The sequence below is a fragment of the Limulus polyphemus genome, unplaced genomic scaffold, assembly GCF_000517525.1.
Source record: "Limulus polyphemus unplaced genomic scaffold, Limulus_polyphemus-2.1.2 Scaffold1877, whole genome shotgun sequence".
NCBI lineage: Eukaryota > Metazoa > Arthropoda > Merostomata > Xiphosura > Limulidae > Limulus > Limulus polyphemus.
In genome coordinates, this window is record NW_013667487.1 from 82,274 (window position 1) to 104,798 (window position 22,525).

General features: G+C 33.7%; 1 protein-coding gene across 1 annotated transcript in view; it reads left to right on the forward strand.

Moving 5' to 3' along the window:
* Positions 1-22,525, forward strand: part of LOC106465231 (transmembrane and TPR repeat-containing protein CG4050-like) — a 99,381-nt gene that overhangs the window by 67,944 nt on the left and 8,912 nt on the right. The window contains exons 11-19 of the mRNA XM_022393087.1: positions 976-1,059; positions 2,917-3,054; positions 4,163-4,256; positions 11,820-11,954; positions 15,614-15,696; positions 17,787-17,859; positions 19,580-19,666; positions 21,162-21,235; positions 22,359-22,457. Of these exons, the coding sequence (XP_022248795.1) occupies positions 976-1,059; positions 2,917-3,054; positions 4,163-4,256; positions 11,820-11,954; positions 15,614-15,696; positions 17,787-17,859; positions 19,580-19,666; positions 21,162-21,235; positions 22,359-22,457 (867 nt within the window). The remainder of the gene's footprint in view (positions 1-975; positions 1,060-2,916; positions 3,055-4,162; positions 4,257-11,819; positions 11,955-15,613; positions 15,697-17,786; positions 17,860-19,579; positions 19,667-21,161; positions 21,236-22,358; positions 22,458-22,525) is intronic.

Consider the following 22,525-nt stretch of genomic DNA (forward strand, 5'->3'; position numbering starts at 1 on the left):
TTACTTCTATAGCTACCCCAACCGAGTTTCCCTACCCGCAAAAAAAAAGAAGAGAAAAAGAAACAAAGCGTTAGAGCACCCTTTCGTGGTACCTGAGCCAAACTTGTCTCGCAAGCTTTTAAGTTGAGGTGTGAACAGAGTTTCAAACATGGCGTCCTCGAGATCGTGAGAGGGGTCAGAAACACAAAATTCTATACTATATTCGATTCTGAAAACCTACTGTTAGACTCCCATCATGTCTGAACGATCTTCCTTTATATGAGGCTACGCCAAAAATAAGGACACCGGACACTCCATCAGGCCTCCCCGAATTCGCCTGCAAAGTTTTGTCTTGTCAGCTCTAGAACTGTGTGAGAAGTTATCTGGACACATATAAAGCTATAAGCTGAATTAATAATATAGCCACTTGTTACATATTATTAAGAAACATTTATAGTTTAGGTTTTTAGCGTTATGATTATGTTTCGCGTTTTCGTATATATAGTAATTTTAATTTTATCAGTTGAGTTACCATTTATATACCGAAAGAGGTGGATAGATTTATTGTGTAATTTTGTTAATTATTAAGCCCAAACAGTTTGTTTTAAATGATATATTGCTGATTTGATATTATATAGGGTCGTTGTCAAATGTAATATTATTTTTAATAACAAAACCATTTCTCTAGGTTGAATCAGTAAGATTATGTAACTACAAACACGATTTCATTTATTTCAGAATTTTAGAAAGATCTTTCTATAAGACAGCTCTCATAATAGTGGAAGATTATCTTACCACAAAGAATTAACTACAGTATTACACGAAGTGTTATTTGTTTAGTCGGAAGTGTTTTTATATTTCAAACAAAACACATATTTCCATTTAAACTGTTCATCATTGAGTGTATAATCTGGCACCAATATTTCTAGAGTCGACGTGTAGCATATTAAGTCGCCCTGATAGTGGCAGGTCCTTACAGGTTATTTCTCTTATTAGGTCACTGAAGACGGTTGCGAACCTTGGACTATTCCTCCTCTTGTCAACCCACATCATCAAAACTGTCCACCGGAATAGAGAATGGTACGGAGTCATTTGAATGATGTACTAAGGATATATTTTCATATTAGAGCCAAAGAACAACACTATATGGCATACAGATAAACAGACAGACAAGCAGATAAATGGACAAACAGACAAGTAGTCAGATAAATATTTGGTTAAATACGGAAAGAGACAGATAGATAGATAGATTAGTATGTAGATAAATAAACAGATGAAATAGGGTAGTTGGATAAACAGGTTAAATATAGTACAGAATGTCTGCTTAGAGAATAAGAAATTAAGGATTAAAATATCGAAAATTTGTGAAAACGACCTTTAAATGAAAGGATACTGTAATCATTAGAACAGGACCGTGTTTCTTCGTCGTGAAATGAGACGCCACGGGAGAATAGATGATAATAATTGTCCTTGGTTTAATTTGTTCTGTTAACATCGTGCAGCACATACGTTTGCAAGAAAAAATATTTAATCCGTTTTCACATCTCGGAGTCACAATAAGAACAACTCACTTCTTAGAAGATATAACTTTTTCTATGATTATAAATTAAAAGAACAAAATGTCTATTGGAGTTTAAACGTAAAAAACAAAACAACAACGTATAACTGGTATGCTTAACACTGATTTTAAATTAACACTTTACTATTTTCCTTTTTTTTTTTTTCACTTTTGAACCTTTAGATCTATCTTTATATCTTGCACAATGAGTGTTATAATGTGATTTATGAACAATTATGTTTAATGTCAATAATATGGAGGAATATTTTCGGGCCCCACGGTGGCACAGTTGTATGTCTGCAGACTTACAATGCTAGAAACCGAGTTTCGATACCCGTGGTTGGCAGAGCACAGATAGCCCATTGTGTAGCTTTGTGCTTAACTACAAACAATATTTTCGGTTCAGGATCATGACCTCTAAGTAATTTTTTATTAAATTGTTACAGAAAAGTGTATTTTTTACAATTTTATGTTGAATTGAAAAATTGCCCCCAAAATGAACGGAAAAACACTTATTTTGGCCCTCAAGTTATGGATTTGTTCTTGTACCGTTTACTACTGCACATATTGCACAATATTGAATAATTTTATGCGTTTGCATGTTACAACATTGTAAAATAGAATACTGACCAAAACAATGGATGATATTATCCATTTCTTATGTAAAATGCATAAATAACCCAGCAGTAATTAATGAGAATACTTGCAATACTGATTATAATTTCTTTATGTGTATGCGTATAACACAGATGTTTTAAGGACCCCACAACCAACAAAGAAATAGACACCAAAAAAATCTAGTATGCATATATAGTGTAAAAAAGGGGGCTATGAACTTTAAATATTCTTTGTAAAACTTGATTTTTATTCCTCTGTATAACGAGAAAGAAGTTGTAATATCTAATGTGCAATCCGTTTTCTATAGAGAGAATGAACTTAAAATGTCCACTGTACAAAAACTTGTTTTTTGAAGCTCATTACATCTTTATAGACGAATACTTCTACTGTATAATCTTGTTTTTCCGCATCTATATAGATAGAAAGAAGTTGTAATGTCTAATGTGCAATCCGTTTTCTATAGAGAGAATGAACTTAAAATGTCCACTGTACAAAAACTTGTTTGTATTCGTCTATAAAGATGTAATGAGCTTCAAATGTCTACTACATAATCTTGTTTTTTCCTCATCTTTATAAGGAAAATGAACTTGTAATGTCCACTGTACAAATTTCGTTTTTATTCATCTGTAGAGTGAGAATTAACTTGAAATTTCATAGAGAGAAAGAGCTTTAAATGCCCAATGTACAGACATATTTTTTATTAGAGAAAGTGAAGTTGGAATTTCCACTGTACAAAATTGTTTTTTTCCTCGTCTGTATAGGGAAAATGAACAAAGGCTTTTTTCATCAGGCTTAAAAGTAAATCCTCTAAACGCGAAGTTAGATAACAATATGGGCAAGGTTTTGGAAGCACAACAGCGCCACGAGGAGGCGCTGAATTACTATAATCAAGCCATCAAGTAAGGGTTTTAATGTGTTTCCTTATTTTTCTTACGTCATGTTTTTTTTTGTTGTTGTTGTTGTTGTTATTACTATTTTTACAATTTGCTTACTAGTATTTGTATTTGGTTCTAAGCTTTATACAATTGTAGAAATATTCAGCATGATCAATTATATATTATGCATTAGAAACATACGTTTTATCAAGCTATTGTATCTAACCAAATCCTCACTACATAACTCAGTATGAAGATATTAAATAATTAGACGGTTATTTACTAAATTAAAATGTTAGGCCTTGAGAAAAACCACTATGACGTTAAAACATAAATATCAGCCATCGCTTTTTATGTTTCTTTGTTCGATATGTTAAAAGTGACAAAACAGCGGGTTTTTGTCTTATAATTACAAGAATGTTCTTGGAAATTGCTTTACTTATCGACGAGTTTTTGTTGTTGTTTTTTGGATAATATTCCATTTCTTAAATTACAAGAATGTTCTTGGAAATGGCTTTACTTATCGATGAGTTTGTGTTGTTGTTTTTTTGTATAATATTCCATGTCTTATAATTACAAGAATGTTCTTGGAAATGGCTTTACTTATCGATGAGTTTGTGTTGTTTTTTGTTTTGTATAATATTCCCTGTCTTATAATTACAAGAATGTTCTTGGTAATGGCTTTACTTAGCGATGAGTTTGTGTTGTTGTTTTTTTTTGTATAATATTCCATGTCTTATAATTACAAGAATGTTCTTGGAAATGGCTTTACTTATCGATGAGTTTGTGTTGTTTTTTGTTTTGTATAATATTCCCTGTCTTATAATTACAAGAATGTTCTTGGTAATGGCTTTACTTAGCGATGAATTTGTGTTGTTGTTGTTTTTTGGATAATATTCCATTTCTTATAATTACAAAAATGTTCTTGGAAACGGCTTTACTTATCGACGAGTTTTTTGTTGTTGTTGTTTTTTTTTTTTGTATAATATTCCACGTCGATTTGTTTTCATCAGGAGATGAAATGTACTTCTGATTCTTTCCGTAAAAGCTTGGCTTTCCTACTGTATTTATATTTCGCCAAATTAAACAATTTATTATTTTTCGATAATCAACAAATGATTTTGTTACATAGAATGCAGCCCAACGATGTTCGCGGGTTTCTCAACAGCGGGCGAGTTTTAACGTTTCTCCGGAGGTATCAGGAAGCAGAAGATATATATTTAAAGGTAAGAAGTGTCAGAGATTTTCTCTGTTCATTTTATTCATAGAAACTGTGCTGTGGTTTCGAAATAATTAATCTGTTTTTCATTGATTTACTTGAGGAATTATGTGCGCGGAGAAACCATATGAAAATTCCTAACGAAAATAACGATTTTAACATTAGGAATTTTGTTCATGCGATCGTACAACGATACACTTTCTAATCTTGGGTATTAAGAATTACTAAAGTATTACTAAAATTGGGTATTAAGAAAATATAATTTCTTTAAAAACTGTTTCCTTAAAGCGAATAAAAATATAAGAATAAAAAATGGATAATTATTATTGTTATTTCTGAGAATTTTTTTAGTGTTATTACACTCAGTTATGTCGGACCAATCTGTTTATGTGAAAGATTAAACGTATTCCGGGTTATTACTCTCAGTTATATGTCTGACCAATCTGTTTATGTGAAGGATTAAACGTATTCCGTGTTATTACTTTCGGTTATATGTCTGACTAATCTGTTTATGTGAAAGATTAAATATATTCCGTGTTATTACTCTCAGTTATATGCCTGACTAATCTATTTGTGGGAAAGTTAAACATATTCCTTATTATTACTCTCAATTATATGCCTGACTAATCTATTTGTGTGAAAGTTAAACATATTCCTTATTATTGCTCTCAGTTATATTGTAACGGTCTAAAATGATTACGCCTCTACAATCAGAGTTCAAGAACAAAAACACAACTTATTCACGCTAACAACACTTAGAAATAAATTCAACACAGTTAATAAACAAGTGCCTGGCTAGGACTTCACACCAATATTAATAAACAGTTTATCATAAATATTAATAAATCAATAATAATGGAATCAGTAAAAAAAACAGAAAGAAAAAACTAATTAAAAAAATACAATATTCAAACAATATCTTTCAATATCAATAATAATATTGAGTGACAAACAACAGTAACTATCTTCTTCAATAACTATCTCGTGACTCTCTCTTCATGAAGCTTCTGACAGGGTATTCATTCACAAAGTAGGTCACGAGAGTACAACCTCATGTGCTCATAAATTTACATATTCTTCTGCTACATTGATAGTATCTGTATGTCACCCCTAAGGAAGCTGGTATCAGTTTCATCACACATTCATATATGTTTACTCAAAATGTTCGACTTAAAAAAACGGACTTATCAGACACTGGTGAAATATTAAGTAATAAAACCTATGAGTACAGGATTGATATCAGTTAAAAATGTCCCGAGCTCTTCTCACACATTATCAACATACCGTGATGACGCTGTTGAACACGCTATGTACTTTCAGCTGTTGGTACGCTATAGGATTGACATTCAAACCTGTTGCTCTGTTAATGTCACGCAAAACCCATATGGTGGCGGGTGCTGCTGATTGGCAGTCTTCCCTATGCTTGGTAGTTAAAAATTAGAAACGACTATACGTGAACCCTAAGGTCTCTTTTCTGATCGTTTTGACCAGGGGTGTTGGCACCCTCTGGAGGTGCGAAATGAGGGTTCAGGGGGTGGGCGGAAGAGGCCTGTACAAAGTCAGTTTTCCCCCAAATGTTGCCAAGAGGAAATGTCTAATACACAGTGTTTTAGGGGAGGGGTGCGAGGGCTACAAAAGGTTGGGAACCACTGATTTAGACCATCTATGTCATTCAGGTTAAAAAATATAAACTTTTGACAGTTTGTGAAATATTCAAGTACCACTACTTGCACATCTATAGTCGAATTATTTCATAATAAACAATTTAACTATCACTGTCTTATTATCGTCCGATTGTTTAATAATTATCTGTTTATATAATTTAGTATTGTTTACTTAATTACGCATATGTTCCATTGCATGACTTAAAGCTGTAATAAACTCATGCAAACACACATCATACTTTGTATATTATTAACAGTAAATGGTGTAAAAAAGATATCATTTTATTATACACCCAAACAAAGAAAACACTTGACAATGAAAGATACTAAACAAACGGGCGGCTACAACAGTACAGACTACAAACATTACTGTCAAAGAAATGAGCTGACGAAGAAATAACCTATTATTTTATTTTCATTTGAACCAATAAGGCCTAAAATTAGCTAATAATCTTCCTTCCATTTGATTCAGTAAGGCCTAGAAATAAGCTATTACTTTTACTCTCGTTTATAATAATAAGACCTAGAAACAAACTATGACTCTTCCTTCCATTTGATTCAATAAGACCTAGAAATAAACTATTACTCTTCGTTTTATTTGATTCAATTAGGCCTAGAAACAAACTATTACTCTTCGGTTTATTTGATTCAATTAGGCCTAGAAACAAACTATTACTCTTCGTTTTATTTTATTCAGTTAGGCCTAGAAACAAACTATTACTCTTCTTTCCATTTTATTTGATAAGGCCTAAAACTATTACTTTCCTTCTATTTGATTCAATAACGTCTAGAAATAAAATATTACTCTTCCTTAATGATTCCATTAAAATTTATATACACCAAGCTTTCCTTACACAAACAATGATTTTTTTGTGTTAAAGAATTATTTGGCAAAATCCATTTACCAGAGAAACGATAACTAAGTATTATATATATAATCCTTATTATACACATATAACTCTTTATTCAATGAGTATTCTTAATTATGCACGATTTTTTAAGACGTGGTAATATTTATACAAATGGTACTCTATGATAAACAGGATTTTGTTATGAGAAACGGCAATATATTAACAAATAATACTGTATACTGAGCAGTCTTTTCTTAAGATAGACGATAATATTTCTTTAGAAATATTGTACGTCTTAATCAACGGCTCCCTAGTTTTAAAGAAATGTTTTTTTCTAGAGAGTTTATAATTCTGCATTACATAGGTAACTATAAAGAGAAAGACTATTCACTATTACACCGTACAGTGTGAAAGTTTACCTAAATTACCTAAATTGTGAGTGAAAGTTCAGTAGCTGTTTACTGATTGTTTAATCCAGGCTTCATTTGAAAGATAAGAAACGTATCCTTCACCTGCAGTATAGTCTCGTTTTTGGTTTTACCAATTTTTTATTTAAACACTAGGGGCTGGGTCCACATCACACTCACCTAGTACATTCGAACAAAGCTTGAACTGTTCTTAAACCTAGGATTATAATGTTCTTTTAAACGATCTCCCGGTCTTCTAACAATCGAGCCGACGAAAGCGCCCATACACGTTTGGTAACAGAATGCATAAATAACCCGTGACTGTTGATAAAACTTGATACAATCTTTAAACATGGAAAAATTATAAATTCTCAGTAAAGATCTGGACACATATTGAAGTGAACTTCTGGATATACTTTGTTGATTATGGTGTTTAGTTTCCTCTACAAGATTCGTGAGTGTGAACCTTCGTTCCATACAGAGAGCGTACCTGACGTTATAGTTCACTGGTATGGATAGATGTAGTTGTTGAACAGTTTTATTGAACGAATAAACTTGTTCGGTTTAAGTTTTAAACCAGATTTTATTCTGAGTAACTCTCTCTTTAAGATTTTATTTGAAATGAAATGGAACATGACTGTTAAAGTGGGTGTATGTTCCGGTGTAGGTTGGTTTCTGATAACAACCGACACCAAAACATTCTTGTTTGTTGAAAACATGTGTGTCAAGAAAAGATAGAGCAGAGCGCTGTTGGCGTTCACACGTGGACTGAATGTTAACATGTTGTGTCATGAGAATAACTGGCTGAGAGGTTGTCCTACTGAGTCCAAACCGCATATTAGCAATTGCAGTGTTGATAACATATATGTAAAATTCAAAAATGAAAATCAATCAGTGAAGTTTGTAAAATATTCGAATTTCAAGCATGGCTCACACTCACGAACCCTGAAGAGGAAACTAAACACCATAGTCAACAGAGTATATCCACAAGTTCACCTTCAATATGTGTGTTCAGACCTATATTGAGAATTCAAATTTTTTTTCAAGTTTAAAGATCATATCCAGTTTTCTCAACAATCACGCGCTATTTATGAATTCTGCTGTCCAACTTTCTAGAGTGCTTACGTCAGCTCGCCTGTTAAAAGATTAGGGGATCGTTTAAAGTAACATTCTGTTAAAGAACATATAATGAAAGAATAAACTGACAAAATGAACTTGAGAAACAAATTATTCATATCTTACAAAATTTACCTAAAGTTAGAAACAAATGTGATTATGTTTAATCGAAACTTGTGTGTTTGGTCCAACCTCTCATCTTCATCTCAACGAATCATCGGCCAGTTTCACCGACTTCAGTGTCGCAAGGCATTCTCAACTACATCATCTCCACAGGTATCATCTCCGTACTACTACTCTTCTCATCTTCTCTTCTCTAGCGTGGAATGTTTGCACATAATTCGCCGCTTTTCCGGACAGTCTGAGACATCAAGTCGCGTGAACATTATTTAATCTTCATCAAATTACCAGTTTCAAGAACGCCAATACATTTATTGTTAAAGTCCCTACCGATTGGCCACGAAGTGCAGTGAAGAGAAGCAGAAGTTTCTGGCCGTCCATGGTTATCTTTTAGACCCTTTTGGTACCTGAAAGATACATAACCAAAATATCCACCACGGATCGGATAGGTTTAAGGACAGTTCAAGCTTTGTTCGAATGTACTAGGTGAGTGTGATGTGGACCCAGCCCCTCAGTGTTTTTAAAATAATCGGTAAAGCTGAAAACGAGACTATACTGCAGGTGAAAGATACGTTTCTTATCCTTTAAATGAAGCCTGGATTAAACAATCAGTAAACAGCTTCTGAACTTTTACTCGAAATTTAGGTAATTGGACTACTTAATAATAAGGAGAAACTGCTACTTACTAATAAGGCTGTTTCAAAAAAAATGACTACTTACTAATAAGGCTGTTTCAAAAAAAATGACTACTTACTAATAAGGCTGTTTCAAAAAAAAATGACTACTTACTAATAAATTTGGATCAGAAGAAACGGGTTCTAACTAATAAAGCTATTTACAGGAGATACGACTACTTATTGATAATGTTGTTTACAGGAGATACGACTACTTATTAATAAAGTTGTTTTGAAGAGATACGACTACTTATTAATAAAGTTGTTTTGAAGAGAAACGGCTATTAACTATATAATAAAGTTGTTCTCAAGAGAAATGCTACTTACTAATAAGGTTGTTTTGAACAGATACGACTCCTTACTAATAAAGTTGTTTTGAAAAGATTCGACTCCTTACTAATAAAGTTGTTCTCAAGAGAAATGCTACTTACTAATAAAGTTGTTTTGAAAAGATTCGACTCCTTACTAATAAAGTTGTTCTCAAGAGAAATGCTACTTACTAATAAGGTTGTTTTGAAAAGATACGACTCCTTACTAATAAGGTTGTTTCGAAGAGAAACGGCTACTACCTATATAATAAAGTTGTTCTCAAGAGAAATGCTACTTACTAATAAGGTTGTTTTCAAAAGATACGACTCCTTACTAGTAAGGTTGTTTTGAAGAGAAACAGCTATAAACTATATAATAAAGTTGTTCTAAATAAAAAACTACTTACTAATAAGGTTGTTTCAAAGACAAACGGCTACTAACTACATAATAAGATGTTCCCAAATAGAATCAGTTACGTATTGATAAGACAGTTCCCGAAACAGCTGTTCGATGATAAAGTTTTTCTTAATACAAATCGTTCTTTCTGAAATAATTTATATTTTGTATCTCCAATATATTGCTTAAAAGTATTTTGACAAAATGTGTATGTTCCTCACAGTAAGCATTCTTTTTATTACTTTAAATAAATCTTTATAGTAGATTTATACTGTAAGTTACTGTTTAGTTGATGTAAGCGTTCATCAACTGTTTAGTTTATGTAAACGTTTATCAAACAGTAAACTCGATTACCTTCGAATTCGCTTTAGGGTTAAAATTTTCTTGTTAGTCGCTCGCTAGATAAAATTAATAGTCTTCAAATTCTATCTTAACATGCTAATTACTACCAACTGCGATGCAGATCAGGATTGGAGGGTTTTGTTTATCTAACAGCAAAATATTATTTGTTTCTAAATTGAAAATTATAACCAATCCAAAGTACAAATTCGGGCAGAATCTGTGGACGAGTCAATATGTATGTTGTTTATTGCCAGACAACTTGTCTTTCCTCCTCAGCCAGTGATGTAACAATGACGAGTCTGAGCCTAAAAGGCCCGGCATGGCCAGGTGGTTAAGGAGCTCGACTCGCAAACTGAGGATCGTGGGTTCGAATCTCTGTCCCACCAAACATGTTCGCCCTTTCAACCGTGGGGGCATTATAATGTGACGGTCAATCCCACTATTTGTTGGTAAAAGAGTAGCCCAAGAGTCGGCAGTGGGTGGTGATGACTAGCTGCCTTCCCTCTAGTCTTACACTGCTAAATTAGGGACGGCTAGCGCAGATAGCCCTCGTGTAGCTTTGCGTGAAATTCATAACAAACAAACAAACAAACTTTCCTCCTCTTGCAATAAGTAATGAAACAAAACAAAAACCTGAATTAAAAGGTTTAAAATCCTAGCTGTCTATTATCCATCTCATCTTAAGATGATATGTCTGTTAATTGGTTAGTTAATGATTTTCAAAGTTCTGTCGTAGATTATTTTAGGGTGTGCGGTTATAGTCCAAACAAACTCAAAATTAACGTTTTCTCGACTGATTTGCTCTTTATAATAATATCTTGTGTATTTCGATGCATCAGTAAATTTTTAAAGTGGTAAAAATTGTTTCAACTTATTTAAATATTTATTTATTCTCTAAGAACCTAGAATTTCATATTAACTTAGCAAAACGGAAAACATAAATACTGCTTTAAGCTCGAAAAAAGGCGCATTTGAACATAGTTATTTTCACTGAAAGAAGTTCCTGGCGTATTGATATTCATCCAAATACATTTTCTTGAATTCAGCAGATTTAGTGATACTGAATATTGCACCTTCTAGTCACGTTATTGAAGTTGAAGAAAACGTCCTATTCTTCATCAACTTTAAATCTTTGTCCCAGTGTTAAGAAAACAATAAACATTTTCGTTTTTTTCCCCCCCAGTTACAAAATCTTATTATCGCCACTGAAATATCTTTCACACTTAAATAACCACATGATGGCAAATCTGCCTTTTAATGACTGACTTGGCCATCTATTGCGATTTTCCAGTCTAGATATTTTCCCCAAGATTATGTTTGTTCAATGAAAGGAAATTGTAGTTATTTTGCCACAGGATTCACTTGGTATTCACAGATGGAACTGTTCGAATTGATTTTTCTTTTCCTGCGGTCTTTGCAACATCCGGAGCATGGATAAAGAATCGATTGTGCCTTGGGAAAAAAATCATATTTAGAACCCAAATTCCTATCCTTTCGTCAAGCCTTTAGCTCCTTTTTTTGCTATTATTTGAAACTAATCATGGTGTTTAATAATTTCAGGTAATCACATCTTTTAAAAATTGTCATAATTTTTGTTTTCAGGATGTGCGACTGTGCTGTTGTGTTTAATGTAATCTTTTCTTTTTAAGATTAAAAACAAAACGGTTTGTATTTTCTCTGATTCGTCTTAGGCTAAAGCTATGTTACCTCAGGCTGAAAATCCTGCCGAAACGGAAACCCACGTGACTCCCAGTCACCTGCAGGTGTTTTTAGGCCTCGCTTCTTTGTTATCGAGGAATACCAGTCGCTTGGAAGAAGCTGACGCCGTTAAGTGTTGTTCCATTAACATATTCTTTATTATTTTCAAACAAAAGTGTGAATGTCCCTCAGCGTTTTTATATTGTTATATACCTAATGCTTAATGTGTAAATGTTAACTTTTGTTCCTTTAGCATGTTTTATATCTCTATGTAATTAAAGTGTGAATGTTAAGGACTGTTCACTTAGCGTATGAATATTACGTACTGTTTCTTTATGTTGTTATATAACTAAAGTATGAATATTTTCTCTTTAGCGTAATTTCTTTGTTATAGAAAGTATGTGTAAATGGAAAGTAGTTTTAACATTATATTCTTTATTCGGTCCCTTAGAGTTTTTGCGACGGGACCAAATAAAAGACGTTGTGCTAAAAAAATACAATAAGCCTAATACTTATGACCAGCATTTATTATCATCACGCTTCCAACCAGGCGTTCACACCATTAACAATCGTAAATGTGAAGTATTGTTCCTTCAGCGTGTTATATATTGTTGTTTAAATAAGTGAGGATGTTTTGTTCTCTTAGCGTCTTTTGTATTATTGTTTAGATAAAGTGTTTTATTCCCTTAGCGTATTTGATATTGTTATATAGCTAAAAAGTCCATATTAAGTATTGTAACTTAGCGAACGTTCTAATTCGTTAAATATGAAAAAAATGTCTTATATTCTTATTCTACTTATGATAACGGTAGAAATCGCTTCTAGATGTTTTACAAATATGTTAGAGAAACAAAGAAATTCTGTAATAGTCGAGCCCGATGTTAATATTATCTCACTTTTATCTAAGTTATCTTATCGGGAAACCAAAGGGATTTTTTTCTCGTACAATTGATGAAAAAATAATCAGATATTACAAACTATTCGATAACGTTCATCACGTACGTGTACGTGCGTCGAACCACAGCACCAAGCGTGGTTCGTGTATCGTTGGATGATCTGAAGCCTGCACATTTTAGTGTACGTTAAGCACATTAAAAGCTAAAAGCAATGGAACATAAAAAATTGTTAGGGAGAGTGTAGAAGTTCAAATAGGGGAAAATATAATATATATATATGACATCAGGCTTCTCCTGGTTACATCTACTAACCAAGTAGTCGTTTTAATCCCAGAAAATTTTCAGTTTCACTCTAAATTACTTCATAACTCGCTGCCTGTGACGTTAATATTGATACATATCCTACAATAAGACACCAAAGTAATACTAATAGAGTTTTACTGTTAGAGTTTTACTGCTTCCTTAATTCTCTACCCCTGTGATCAACCCGTTAATACGTTTAACAGCTTCGGTAAGTAAGCAGAGTTTATGGTTATTATAACTTGAATAAAACGGATGTATGTCTAACAAAACTGTCGCTGAACATCGCGCATCGAAGCATTCCCATTCCATAACAAGCATTCCACACACACACACTTTCTCTCTGATCGCTTTTTTTTTTTCTTCAATACTTCAGTGTCGACAGAAGACACTGAATTTATTTCCCCAAATTCTCCTCGTCAAATCTAGAAACTGAACGAACTTGGAGCAGATGAAAACCGTGGCAAAAACGCCAGACAGCAAGTGCGAGCGCAAAGTAGACTTAATTCGCATTTACCGTTGCCGATAGATAGCCATCAGTGACTAATCTCTCTGAAAGAGTTTTAGCAAGATTGTCATCGATGGAACAAACTGAAAATGAATATTCTCATGACTAGATTTGATTTTTGTCAGCTTCGAATCGTGTTTTTGTTTTCAACTTCGTTTTTGTATGTGTTACTCTTTCATAGTTACACTCACATATTACATAACTGTGTGAAAATATAAAAAAATATGCACACACTGTGTGAAAATATAAACAAATATGCACATACTGTGTGAAAATATAAAAAAAATATGCACATACGAAAGTCGTAATCCGAAATAAGACGAATTCTACAATGTTGGCAAATGAACATTTTTTATAAGAGTTCTAATGTACGTTTTTGAGGCTCATAATTTGATTTTAAATAGAAAAGTATCGGTTCTGTTGATATTTTATGATACTTCTCATTAAGACAGTTTTATTTTTAAAAGTGAACTAAAATTAACACATAAGTAAGAGTATGTATCATATACAAATATTTTAATCTTAATTAATAAAGCGCCAATCGTAATGCTCAAAGTGGATTTGCTGTGAGAAAACATGCATAATGTTCAAATAGTTCTCTAGTGGGTCAGCAGTAAATTTCAGACTTACAACGATAAAATCTGGGATTCGATTCCCTGCGATGGACAGATCGCAAATTTCCCGTTTTGTGACGGAGCTTTGCGCTAAAAACAAAATAAACAAATGCTCAAAAAAATAAACGAATCTAAAAGTAAATTATGTATATCCGCTTCTGCTTGAGTGCAGAGGGTGGGAAGGAAAACTACGTTGTAATGCAGATCTACTTTTGACTTAGAACAGCAGATATGAAGGAAAACTGGTTATATACGTCCACTTTTGCTTTAGTAGAGATGATGTGAGGGAAAACTGCATTATTATGCAGATCCACTTCTGCTTTAATTTAGATTAGGATCTGAAGGAAAGCTAGTTATATACATCCACTTCTGCTTTAGTATGAATTAGGATGTGCGTAAAAGCTGGTTACGCTCGTCTACTGTGACTTGGTACAGACAAAGAAAGAAATAACTGGAATTTTACACATTTGTTTTTATAATAACATAAATGAAAATCCAGTTGTCTGAATGTATTTTTATTGATGCGCAGGTAAGGATATGAAGAAATCGTATTTTGTAATTCCGCTGTTGTATGAACTGAAACGTGAAGAACAAGTAAATCTAATGACGTATCGCTCTTCAGACACGTTTTGTTCAGTCCACAACATAATGACTTGTATCGATTGACCGCTTGAATAACTAATTAAACAATGTGAATCATAACTCATGTATGACGTATCTTTTAAATCATATACAAAACGGTTCTTAAATAACAAAACCATATGTTTCATAAGCCATAAGCATTGTATTGTTTAAGTTATCATCAATGATTTTCATATCTCATGAACAATGTATTGTTTAAGTTATCACCAATGATTTCCATATCTCATAAACAATGTATTGTTTAAATTATCATCAATGATTTTCGTATCCCATGAACAATGTATTGTTTAAGTTATCACCAATGATTTTCGTATCCCATGAACAATGTATTGTTTAAGTTATCACCAATGATTTTTATATCTCATGAACAATTTATTGTTTAAGTTATCATCAATGATTTTCGTATCTCATGAACAATTTATTGTTTAAGTTATCATCAATGATATTCGTATCTCATGAACAATGTATTGTTTAAGTTATCACCAATGATTTTCGTATCTCATAAACAATGTATTGTTTAAGTTATCGTCAATGATTTTTAATATCTCATAAACAATGTATTGATTAAATTATCATCAATGATTTTCATATCCCTTCAATAATGCATTGTTTAAATCATAAATAATGTTTTCTCAAATTATATGAAATGTGTCGCTTAAATCACAAAACATTTTATTCATTACAGCATAAATAACGTGTTTCTTAAAACATTACGCCAAAGAGTTAATGGTTTTGAAATTGTGCAGTTTAGTCAAATATGTATAATAAATAAATTAAACAAAGGAGAGGGGATTTCTTGATTTCTAAAACATTGCTTTCTTTTGCAGCTTTATCGAGAAGCTATACGACTACGTTCTGATTACACAGCTGCTTACCTGAATCGCGGTGACGTGCTTTTAAAACTGAACAGGTGATCATAATAATTATAGTTTCTAGTAGCACTAGGAGCTGGAGTTTCTCTAACAGGGTTGTAGTATCCAGTAGCACTAGGAGCCGGAGTTTCTCTAACAGGGTTGTAGTCTCCAGTAACATTAGGAGGTGGAGTTTCTCTAACAGGGTTGTAGTCTCCAGTAGCACTAGGAAGTGGAGTTTCTCTAGCAGGGTTGTAGTCTCCAGTAACATTAGGAGGTGGAGTTTCTCTAACGGAGTTGTAGTCTCCAGTAGCACTAGGAAGTGGAGTTTCTCTAGCAGGGTTGTAGTCTCCAGTAACATTAGGAGGTGGAGTTTCTCTAACGGAGTTGTAGTCTCCAGTAACATTAGGAGGTGGAGTTTCTCTAGCAGGGTTGTAGTCTCCAGTAACATTAGGAGGTGGAGTTTCTCTAGCAGGGTTGTAGTCTTCAGTAGCACTAGGAGCCGGAGTTTCTCTAACAGGGTTGTAGTATCCAGTAGCATTAGGAGGTAGAGTTACTCTAACAGGGTTGTAGTCTCCAGTAGCACTAGGAAGTGGAGTTTCTCTAGCAGGGTTGTAGTCTCCAGTAACATTAGGAGCTGGAGTTTCTCTAACAGGGTTGTAGTCTCCAGTAGCATTAGGAGGTAGAGTTTCTCTACCAGGGTTGTAGTCTCCAGTAGCACTAGGAAGTGGAGTTTCTCTAGCAGGGTTGTAGTCTCCAGTAACATTAGGAGCTGGAGTTTCTCTAACAGGGTTGTAGTCTCCAGTAGCATTAGGAGCTGGAGTTTCTCTAACAGGGTTGTAGTCTCCAATAGCATTAGGAGGTAGAGTTTCTCTAACAGGAACATGTCTCATTAAAAAAAATTGTTTCGTAATAACTCTGTTAAAACAATATAAGACAGATTGATGGATAGGTAGATAGACAGAATTTTATATGGATGGATAGAATGACGGATGAGTAGTTGGAAAGGAGAATGGGTAGATGAGAGGATGATTACTGTTAGTTCATTGAGACCGTGGGCAGTTTGTTACCATGTGCATTATTCTGCCAAAAGTATACGGACAGCCTTTGAATATTCAAAACATCATAAATTACGTCAGTATGAGAGAGAAGAGGTTATAGGCTGATTAAATTCTAGAAAATTCAATACGTGAAATAGTCATAATATTTGTTCATGCGTGATATTCTGTTCATAAAACCATTTAACAGTGGTACGAACGTGCTAGGACAACGTCCGAAAACATTTTTGTTTCAATACAACTGCCAGAGTGCGACAAGTGTGTACTTGGTAGGATTAGTTGAAGAGACTTCAGAAATTACCTTTGGAACACGACTACGTTGATTTTATTGCATTTAATGTGATCATATATATAAAAGACATCACCGGTGAGATCTGTGCAGCGTGCTCTCCACGTAGGTGAGTACTGTAAAACAGTTTTGATACATAAACCATACATTATCCTCTAGAACGTTAAGTATTGTTTTTGTATTCTGTAACTTGTACATATTGGAGTATTGACGATTGTTTACGAATCACATTAAATCCTGGGAGCTGCGACATATAGTTTTGAAGGAATGTTTGAATATATGAAGGTGAATTATCCGATGGTTGCAATGTGGGCTGAATTCTGCACATTGGGCGAGAACTCTACTTGTGAAGTATTCGCACGTCCATATTCTCATAGATGTCCATAAATATTAAATGAACACGTACCTGGAGCCGTGGTTTCGAAGTAACAATATACGTTTAACAATTATCCATATCTTAACTCCATAAACTATCGCTAGTGTCATTTGAAAGTGTAAATCGCAGCCTTTAGGTTGTAATTAACTAGATGAGTATTTGGAAAAGTAATACATACAGAATGCATCAAACACATGAAAAACTCTAGTTTTGAGCATGCCTCGTAACAGTAGACAAATTCAGGCTAAGGTCGACTAAGGTCATACTATATCGGTTAAGACAGTGGTCACTGTAATCTACTTTAAGTATATATGTCCTGATATACTGTTGGCAGGACAGTGTGTCCATACTCATATATCAATTTTATATAAATGTAAATTATATTAAAACCTGTAACCATTCTCTCTCTTCTCAAATGTTCTATAGAAGTAAAGAGGCTGAAGATATGTACATCCGGGCTCTGCAGTTTGACGCTGACAACCCCAATTTATACTACAATGTAAGTCAATATCAGGTTTATCTTATGCAATATAACTTACATTACAGGATAGACTTTCAATGACAATGTGAACCTAACGTATAAAACTGTGTAAGTTTCATGTACAAATGCTAAAACACAACTTATAGTGTAATGTAAACTTCATTTTAATGTTGCACAACAATAAAGAGGATTAACTACGTTACATTAAAACGATTTTGAATGTGCAAATCAGCAACTCACTGGACGACCACAGCCGATATGTAACCGCGTGGAAAGACATGTATCGGAACTACATTTTTACATTGTTTGACGATCGTAGGTAGTGTGATTCCACCGAATACTTATCGCTTTTGGGAATAGTAAATAACAGCCCTCTACGACGCAAAATATTCATACAGTCAATTCAAAAAATATGTTCGGGTCTGTAATTTAGAATTTCCTTGATAGTGTATTCTTTGTAGTTAGTCCCCCAATGAAACAACGGTAAGCCTACGGACTTACAACCCTAATATCCGAAGCTCGATTCCCCGCAGTGGACACAGCAGATAGCCCAATGTGGCTTTGCTCTAAAACAAATAAAATTTTGTAGTTAATTGAAAAAAAGACTATGGATCAACTCGAGGCTCCACGACCATATAGAAAGAGACCTGCAACAAGTCACACCCCAGCCATAGTAAACAAAGTGCAGCGTCTTCTAACAGGTGAATATCCACGATCACAAAGATCAATGCAAAAGTCGTCCATGACCCAGAGAACAGTCCCAAAACAGTAATCCAAGTCATGTATACACAAGTTTTTTCCACGACATATCTTCCCAACTGTGAATGAAATTGGTATTCATGTTATTATTCCCTACAAAAACATACCAGTCAAGTCGCCTATAAATTTCCGTGCAATCGGATTGTTGAAACGTACACTGGAAAACCCTCGTCATCGTATATTATATGGCTTATAGAAAGCACGCAGGGAGGAGTGGCATGTTTTGGACGTGGCAGTCTTATGACAGAACATTTAACAATTGAAACTACGATCCAGAGCTCTTAAAAAAGATGCACGGTCGTTAATAAAGCATGATCGGACGTAGCTGCATGCGCTATAACGACTTGGTGAGGCTCTAAAATCATTTTCATGTAATGTACTACACATTTGCACATGATTGTTGTACTATACAAATATACCAACCTTTTTGTTCACATGAATTATGTTAATGAAAATTATATCAATATGTTGCACAGTTGTACAAGTGTTTACATACCATGCCACAACAAAGCTTTCTTTGCATTGTAGCCAACAGACAGTATACAACTACTTCACTGTAACAGTAGTCTGCTACGAACGTCACCTTTCAAATTAAGTCTCATTAATCTGTAAATGGCTGTTAGCCACTGAGACAGATTTCCACATATTCAGATTTTTGTATATTTTTCTAGGTTCTATTCTAAGGTAGACACCTATTTACCCTTCTTGTTAAAATAAATGTTTCCAGGTGATTCTTTATAATGTAGTGGTGTTTTGATATATTTCTTTACAGTGTACAAATGCTTTCTAATATTTCTTTATAACATACAGATTTTTCTATTTAATGTTAATTCTATTTTCGGATCATTTTCTTTACAGGTTGGAATTTGAAATTTAAAGTATTAGTGATTAGACCATTTTGTTTTGTTAACTGTTGCTATTATGTACCTTTTTTCGATTATAGAATATTTTTAATAATTTTGCATTGTTTTCTCTACAGCTTGGTGTTGTACTAATGGACCAGGGGAGGAGTGAAGAAGCCTTGACTTTCTTTAGCAGAGCCTTAGAACTAGAACCACAACATAAGGTAGGAAACTTCTTTAGCAAAGCCTTAGAACTAGAACCACAACATAAGATAGGAAACTTATTTAGCAGAGTCTTAGAACAAGAACCACAACATAAGGTAGGAAACTTCTTTAGCAGAGTCTCAGAACAAGAACCACAACATAAGGTAGGAAACTTCTTTAGCAGAGTCTTAGAACAAGAACCACAACATAAGGTAAGAAACTTCTTTAGCAGAGCCTTAGAACTAGAACCACAACATAAGGTAAGAACAACTTCTTCAGAAGAGCCTTAGAGCTAGAACCACAAGATAAGGTAGGAAACTTCTTTAACAGAGTTTTAGAACTAGAACCACAACATATGATAGGAAACTTCTTTAGCAGAGTCTTAGAACTAGAACCACAACATAAAGTAGGAAACTTCTTTAGCAGAGTCTTAGAACTAGAACCACAACATAAAGTAGGAAACTTCTTTAGCAGAGCCTTAGAACTAGAACCACAACATAAGGTAGGAAACTTCTTTAGCAGAGTCTTAGAACAAGAACCACAACATAAGGTAGGAAACTTCTTTAGCAGAGGCTTAGAACTAGAACCACAACATAGGTTAGGAACAACTTGTTTAGAAAAACCTTAGAAATATAGAACTGCAATATAAGGTAGGAACAACCTATTTAGCCTAACTATAGAACACATCATAAGGTAAGAACAACTTTTTTAACGGAGCCTTAGAACTTTAGAACCACAACATAAGATAGGAACAACTTGTTTAGCGGATTCTTAGAAATATAGAACAACAGCATAAGGTAGGAACAATTTGTTTAGCAGAGCCTTAGAACTAGAACCACGACATAGGGTAAGAACAACTTCTTTAGCAAACCCTTAGAACTAGAACCACAACATTAGGTAGGATCAACATCTTTTAAGAACCTTAGAACTAGAACCACAGCATAGGGTAGGAACATCTTCTCTAGCGGAATTTTAGCGCTAGAACCACAATATAGGGTAGAAACAACTTCTTTAGCAAAACCTTAGAACTATAGAACCGCAACATAACGTAGGAAGAATATATTTTGTATTACCTTAGAACTATAACCACATCATAGGGTAGGATCAACTTCTTTGGTATGGCAGAACACATCTGCTCAATAACGTTTTCTAATTGAATTTATTCCATAAAAAGGAACAAACAAATTCGCTCAACAAAGTTTAGGAATGTTATGAGATTGCGGTGTGTTTTACAATCGTTATTTCTTTAACGAGAAACCGTACTTATATTTGTTTGCTCTGCAGGATTTGATATAACATTCGAACTGACGATGTTTCGTCGTTCTGATAAGAAAAGTAAGATTTTCTTTCTGAATATAATGTGTTATTTTTCGCTCAGATAATTGTTGTTTTTGATAAAGCTAATAGACTGTTTGATCAGAATGATGTTCATGTACTGAGGAAATTACGTTTGTTAATTTTTACGCTATGGTCGTTTGAATTTAATTAATTTAGATCTCCGTTTATGAATTTCAGCAAGCCCTTCTCAACTCAGCAATGTTACTCCAAGACAGAAACATGCAGAAAACGAAAGAAGAGGCGAGCAAGAGGTAATTATAACAGAGTCAGTGAACTTAAATAAAACCCGTTAATGTTCTGACAAACATTTGTTAATTAACTGTAGATATTATCATTCAGTATTTAGGGATTATCGCGTTGAGAAAGAATTGTGTTTCGTGCTTTTATTTTTGTATTTTGTATCTAATTAAACTTATTGAGAGCTTATCTCCTTTTTTATGTTGTGGTAAATTGTGATATTCTTCTCGTTAAATGTTTATTGTAATCATTCAGATCTTTAGTTGTTGTGCAATCACGTTTTGCGGCGCAACCCTGTGCACTGCTGAATTTATCTAGTTATAATCACGTCTTGTGACGCAACCCTGTGCATTGCTGTATTAATTCAGGCCATAGAAATTGAATATCAACGTGGTTAACATGAACACCCTAGCAAATCACAGTGCTGTGTGAAGCCTGAAATTGGTAAAACGAATTGGTTTACAATGTCACTTCAATGACGTGTTCTAACATTTTATACATTGAAGCAAGAGAATTATTTATATTGTTACAATCTTTTATGAATAGTGTTGCCACGTAGCTTGATAATTATTCATATTGTGACAATATTTATAAAAAAAACTTACCATGTAGCTAGGTTGTTATTTATATTGTTACGATTAATATAAAGAAAGTTGCCATGTATCTTTGTGTGTATCTGGAGGATTATTCATACTATTTCAATAATTATAAACCTAGTTACCATGTATGTTTGTGATTATTTGTATTGTTAGAGTCTTCATAAACAAAATTTCCACGGAACTTGGTGATTATTTATGCTGTTGTAATTTTGTTTATGAAGAAACAAATTTTGTTTACAAGTAAACGGTTACCACGTGGCTAGATATGTCATTTATATTTATTGTTACCTCTTTATAACCAAAGTTATTACCGTATAGCTTGGTGATTATTTGTATTGTTAGAGTCTTCATAAACAAAATTTCCACGGAACTTGGTGATTATTTATGCTGTTGTAATTTTGTTTACAAGTAAACGGTTACCACGTAGCTAGATATGTCATTTATATTTATTGTTACCTCTTTATAACCAAAGTTATTACCGTATAGCTTGGTGATTATTTGTATTGTTACAATCTTTCTAAACAAAATTACCGTGTAGTTGGTGGCAGGCCCGCCTTGACAGGACGGTGGGGGCAACAGCACAGGGGCCCGGGCGAATGAAACCTGGTTATGCCGTAAATCAACAAAGCATCTTTAGGTTATATCTTCATTTAATGATAAAAACCATAGTTTTTGGCTTTTCTTTGCATATAGACGCTTGATATA